The following is a 6,141-nucleotide window of genomic DNA, read 5'->3' on the forward strand; positions in this document are numbered from 1 at the left end:
CGTTAAAATCGTTTTTTGAAAAAAATATCGTTTAACGTCTAATTCGGCGAAACCATCTCGGTGAATATTGTAAAATTGTTAATGCATTTTTCTTAATATTATTAGGTAAAAGCATTTATATTTACCAAAGGCAAAGAGCCCGAATAGTAGAGCTGAAGGCAGCCACATGGCTGTTATGCACCTCACTACACTCACTGAAAACACTTTCACTGCACTTTAAAAGCACAACACAAACTTCAGCAAGATTCTGAAAAAATAAAACAGTGCGATTCATTACTTAAACATAAATAATCAATTTTTACTTTCATAAACAATAACACATTTACATATATAATTTTTTTTATTAAGAAAATTATATTAAAAATAATACTTACAAAGAGGTGAATGAGGAATTGACGTGAAGGTATCACAGTTATTCCTCAGAGGATTGACAGAACACGACAAATACACCGGCGTGTTAAGGACCAGGAGATGTTTCCTGCTCCCGAGCGGGTATATTGACGAATGGCAGCTGACGGTACTCGGCAGCCCCACTTCGCGCAGGTCTGGACCCCCACCCGAAACGTAGTCCGGTGTTCCTGCAGAAAAGGGTTGAGGGAACTGGCGGCGAGATGAAGGAAGTTTGATGATGTACTATGATGTACCATCGCAAATATTTTAAATAAAATATTGTCGATTTTTTTTTTGTTTTCTTTAAGATGATAAGACACCGATGATCCATATTTAAACAGGGATTTAATGTAATAAATAAATTAAAAAAACAAATAGAGGATTCACAGAACATTCAAGAAATAGCATTAGGAACAGACGGGATATACCCAGCACGCCTACAAAAGGGGAAAATAACATTAATCCCCTTCATGTAAAAGTATGCAGAAGCTGCTAGGCAATGGGGCACATGGAGATCTGTAAAAAGGGCACTCTCTACACGACACGCAAGAATGGCACAATTACACAGAAGACAATTACACTTTGAGCCCTGAAAATGATCTCAATAAAGATCGAAACGTTGGCACGATAAAGAAAATGTTTTTCCGAAACCTACATCACACCGTTGATTTTGTTTGAAGGATTTAAAATCATTTTTATGAAACAATCTTTCAAAACAAATTGATATATCCAACCTTAATTTATTTCCAACACTTTAAAATTTCTGTGTGTTGCAGCATTCTCTTTCCTATAAATTATTTCATTTTAATTCATTTTACTTATATATTCTTCCTTTATTTACCTTAAATTATATTTTTTCATTTTGTATTTAACTTATAATATTTACTCAAGAGATGTTTCAAGAGTGCAAAGATGACTGTTGTAAAATACTTATTTATACAGACAGACCAATTTTTTTCAAACCTGCAAATAAGTGAAATTTCTTCCAGTGGTCTACAGGATGATGAACCAGTAATTTGAACCTTACCTTTCAAATTCAGAAAGGTTTACACAACTAGGACTATCAAAAGCAAAAGATTTGTGCTCCAAACCAAATGGCAAAAAAAATAATATAAAAAATGAAATTTATGTGGCAAATGGGAAACCTGTTATTTGCCATTACCAATCACTTTCATCTACCTGTCCTCACTGGGCTTGTCTGTCATTTCGCCTTCTTCATTGTGCCTGGTGGCAGATGACAAAACACGTGAGACAGACCAACCAAAAACAGATAGATCAAGATGATCAGCAATTTGGATTTGTTTATTTTTTATTAAAGTTGTACAGTTTTTATTTATTTGTTATTATTATTATTTTTTTAATGTTTTGCTCATAGTCTCACAACTTGACATGAAACATTGAGATAGCAGCTATCATCTGTAACTCCGGTTTATAATTTAAAATAAATTGAAATATATTGGTTCATATAATATATCAAAATGTATGACTAACTTTTAAAGGAGCTAACCTTTGAGCAAATGTTAAGGTTTTGGTGCCAGTGCATTTTATCTATGGTTGGTGCCTTTATGTGGTTTGTACAAGTGGAACGTCTAGGTGAGATAACAAATTCTGACCGATCATCATTACAGATTTAAAACAGCGACAGTATTTTGTCTAATATCATTTCTGATCACATACAAAAGTCATTCAGATTTCACTTTAAAGTAATTTGAAACACTAAATTATTATTAATAAATCAGCAAAAGTAAGAAAATAAACAATGAATAGAAAAAATGGATTTAAAGCGCAATTTTACTCTATTGTACCCATTGCATACAAATTATATAAATCATGATGGTTGGAATGAGCCAGCAAATAAAATAAATCATAAATCTCATCATAAAAACTAAACTAAAATAACTAAAATAAAACTAAAACTAAAACTAACTAAAACTAAAACTAAAACTAACTAAAAAAATAAAACTAAACTAAAATAAAAACTAAACAGATTTGATAAATGCTCTTATGGAAGGATAAGGAATAGCAACTAAAAGTTCACTTCCATTTTTTAAATTAATTATTTCCTTTTTTTAAAGTAAATACATAGATGCATTCTGTTTTTGTTTAATAAATAAATACAATATAATATAACATCAAAAGTAAAGTCCTCATGTTATTTTTTGCTTGCTTTGTATGCATGGATGATTAATTAATTACCATAAAACCATGCAAAAACGGCCATTCACTTCTCCTGGCACAAACTTGTATTTAAATTTAACTCAGACCTAGTCAATTACTGGCTAGGGAGTTCAGAAAGGAAACTTCTGCAATTATGAATTCTCTTTGATTTATCATTTCATCTAAATGGATGTCATGTACACGTGAATTTTTGTAAAATAGATTGTCATTTGCTACATTTAATTACTGTAGTATTGTCTGAACAAATTATTTGAAAGTAATTTGTTCTTTAACTATGATTGAACTTAAATCTGTGAATTTTGAAGTCTTCGGTAAAGTACAAGGTAAGTTTTGCAACCAATTGTCATTGATGTTAATAATAAGTACAATGAGGGAATAAGAAAATATAGATATCAAACAACTTCAATGACACAATATTTTGTGTAAATTTAAACACTTTATCATGGGTTTTTCATGTTTTTTATTAACTCTTCTGGCCATTTGAACACTTAGTGAGATGAAAAAATTATTACTTTCATATTTGAACACTTGCCTTTCCTTGCTTTTAGAAGTACTAAATCCTAAAATTTCAGGGTCTTTGGTAGCCAAGTGGTTAGCGTGTCAGGCTATTGGCTTCAATTCTCCTTATACTTTCATGCTCCCTATTCTCCCAGAAAATATATAAAAATCAATCAGCATTGAATGTTTTCCTGTTAATATTTAAGGTTGTAAAACTGTAAATCCATTTACTTAAAAAAACTGTTTTCAAGTCCAGTAAATAAATAATTCACCGAACTGCTTCAAGACAAAGCTCATCCACATGTTGACCATCCAAATCTTAAGAAATAGACACACCTCTCATATTCACCCGATTGTTTAAATAACAAGAATTTTATTGACAAATAATCTATATGACCTTGATGAAAAAACAAATCCAATTATTATCTGCCAAGCTTTTATATAAGTATATCAGGACAAAACAATCTTAATGATGTCTTCAAATTAACATAATTAAGTTTATAAATGATGGTTTCAAATATTTTTTAAGACTGACTCAGTCCCAAGATTGCCAAAGACTGTGGAGAATTTGATAACAAGAATTTTCCTAATCAATCTTTTAAGAATTTGCCTCATCGTAGGTACTTAATTTCTATAAGTGAAGATACAAATGCATGGTAGAAGAAGAGTAAATGCCAAAGTGAGGCATAATTTGATGATTAGAGATATTTTTGGCTAATAATTTTAATTAACACTTTCATTGACAATTTCATATGTTCCAATAGATAGAATTTTCTTTTGGTAGATCTGTTACCCTATGATTTTCAATTAGAATATCCATCCCCAAACAATTAGACAAGTCTTTTCATGGTGCGCTATAAGATAAATAATCTTAAGTCCTAGAAAGGCAATTAATTGATATAAAAATAGTTACACAATTTTACACAACTAATAATAATTTCGTTAAACGCATAGATAAATGGGACTTTATTATTTTAATGTTTTTTTAAATCTTCTTTATAATTAACAATTTATATTTTTGTTTTTTTCCACCAGGGGTATTCTTTAGAAAGGCAAGTACATCTTATTTTTGGTTTCAGCAATAAAATTTATTATTAACATGTTTTCACAGTACACACAAGAAAATGCAAATAAACTTGGACTTAACGGATTTGTCCAAAATACTTCACGTGGCACCGTAATTGGGGTTTTGGAAGGGGAATCGTCTGCAATTGAAAACATGTGAGTAGTTTGTTACTCTGGTATAACTTTTACTAAGAACCTTTTATTTTTTCTTAGGAAAAGTTGGTTGAAAAATACTGGAAGTCCAATGTCATTAATTGAAAACGTATCTTTCACAAATGAGAAGACTATTCAAAAATCATCCTACAATGGATTTAATATTATAAGGGATTAAAACTAGTTCTGGTTCATATTAGCGCATCTTCTCCTTCTGAAAATGTGTTTTAATGTAATTTCATTTTTTCAGATAAAGTTATTAATATTTGATTGATTTATTTTAAATATATTATTTTAATGTAAAAATGCAAGCTGATTAAAGTTCCTTTTCTTGGCATTATTTCAAGGACTTATACTTTATTTGATTTGAGCAAAATTCTAAATTGATGTATCTTTGGACAAATAGAAAATTCCAAATTGACTGGAAATTGTCAGTTCACATCTTTGACAATCTTAAAAAGATCACTATATAGCTGATGTAAATAATTGCTTTCATCTTGATGAGATTGTATCCCCTGCTTTGTTAATTAATCAATTAGTTAACTTCAAGAGTTGATAATTTGGAATAAAAAAAAGTTCAAGTTCAATTAATTTTATTTACGGTGTTTGGAAAAAAATCAATTTATCTATTTTTTATCACAGAACAGTGTACCAATCTAGAATGATTACATTTCATATAACAAATAGTACTTTTTATTTTTTAATAATTAAAAAAAAGGCAAGGTTGGATCAGTGGCAATTAAGCCATTTTCATTAAGGGTGTCCTATTTTTTGTATTTATTGTATTATTTTTCTACCTCTTTGTTTGATCAATCAACATTTTGTTTTTTATGTTGATTCACCATAGTTGTGTGAAAAAATTCTGAATTTGAACAAACGATTGAATTTCCAATTTATGTAATATTGCAGATAAGGCAAGCTTTTTAATTTAGAATATAATATTTATTTTTATAGCTGATGATGGTGGTTGTTGGTCTGTGAGCACATGGGAACATGTTAAACAGAATGTCGTCTTCAGTAAGCTCATTATTTTAACTTGCTTGTTTACTACATCCATTTAAAAATAAATTAATTAGGAGGAGAGAATAAAAATTCATACTCTCACTTTGAGTCTTTTAAAATTGTTTGAGACTTCAAAAACTTACCTTCTTACCTTACTATATTTAGAATATATCCACATTTTAAAATAAAGGGTTAAAAGGATATAAAACGTGTAAGCTGGTCATGGTTGTAGAATAAGTTAGGAACAGTTGCTAAAATAAGTTAAAAATGGTAAGGAATATCAAACATATGTTCTAAATAAGTAAATTTGATGGGTCGCCCACCCAGTAGGGAGCAAAGAGACGTTTCCCACAAATTGGAGATTGTAGGAATGCAATAGACGAACATTAAATAATGAAAATCAAGGAGTTATTTAGTGTGGGAATAAAAGTGTTCTTCCAGTTACGGGACATCATAAATTTGGAGTCGTCAGCCGGGTGATATCCATCTTCACCGAATGTCCATTGGCATGGGACCAGGAGGCTGCTTAATGGAAACATCACCAGATTCTGTTTTTGCTTTTCCTTTCCCCCTTACTCTAGTTGGGAAATTGGTAAGTCAAGTAAAAGGGAATGATTTGGAAAGCAAAGTTAACTTGAAGACTCACTCCAGTCAAGTTGATGACTCAGTCCAGCAAGGACCAGTCACTGCAACAAGATGAATAGAGTCGACTGTCGAGGACCCAGGAAGGTGTGGGAAGAAGAACCAGGATGTTATAGAAGGTAGTGTTGGCGAGCATTGTTTGGGGTAAGTCCTCTCGTGTACAAGCAGAGTTAGAGTTGTGGCTTATACCTTGAAGTTAATGTTACCATTAAC

At 30.8% G+C, this 6,141-nt stretch overlaps 2 protein-coding genes across 51 annotated transcripts in view; one reads left to right on the forward strand and one right to left on the reverse strand.

The window, feature by feature from the left end:
* LOC106663839 (Down syndrome cell adhesion molecule-like protein Dscam2) overlaps positions 1–517 on the reverse strand; it is a 125,649-nt gene extending 125,132 nt beyond the window's left edge. For all 50 annotated transcript variants that reach the window (XM_024226833.1, XM_024226834.1, XM_024226829.1 and 47 more), the window contains exons 1-2: positions 375–517; positions 126–247 (exon numbers count right to left, since the gene is read on the reverse strand). In XM_024226833.1, coding sequence (XP_024082601.1) covers positions 126–168 — 43 coding nt within the window. In that variant the 5' untranslated portion in view covers positions 169–247; positions 375–517. The remainder of the gene's footprint in view (positions 1–125; positions 248–374) is intronic.
* Positions 518–2,645: 2,128 nt separating this feature from the next.
* On the forward strand, positions 2,646–4,883 carry LOC106663819 (acylphosphatase-1-like). Its single transcript, XM_014388907.2, has 4 exons — positions 2,646–2,891; positions 4,102–4,118; positions 4,178–4,287; positions 4,345–4,883. Exons 1-4 carry the CDS (start codon positions 2,843–2,845, stop codon positions 4,460–4,462), a joined length of 294 nt encoding a protein of 97 aa, XP_014244393.1. The 5' UTR covers positions 2,646–2,842; the 3' UTR covers positions 4,463–4,883.
* The last annotated feature ends 1,258 nt before the right edge of the window (positions 4,884–6,141 follow it).

The sequence above is a fragment of the Cimex lectularius genome, unplaced genomic scaffold (assembly GCF_000648675.2).
Source record: "Cimex lectularius strain Harlan isolate CLEC.00 unplaced genomic scaffold, Clec_2.1 scaffold7, whole genome shotgun sequence".
NCBI lineage: Eukaryota > Metazoa > Arthropoda > Insecta > Hemiptera > Cimicidae > Cimex > Cimex lectularius.

Bases quoted from the DNA above. Each gene is read 5' to 3' on its own strand.
- LOC106663819 (XM_014388907.2), top strand. From the start codon at position 2,843: ATGATTGAACTTAAATCTGTGAATTTTGAAGTCTTCGGTAAAGTACAA. The intron at 4,288-4,344 runs GTGAGTAGTTTG...ATTTTTTCTTAG, and splicing joins TCGTCTGCAATTGAAAACAT to GAAAAGTTGGTTGAAAAATA.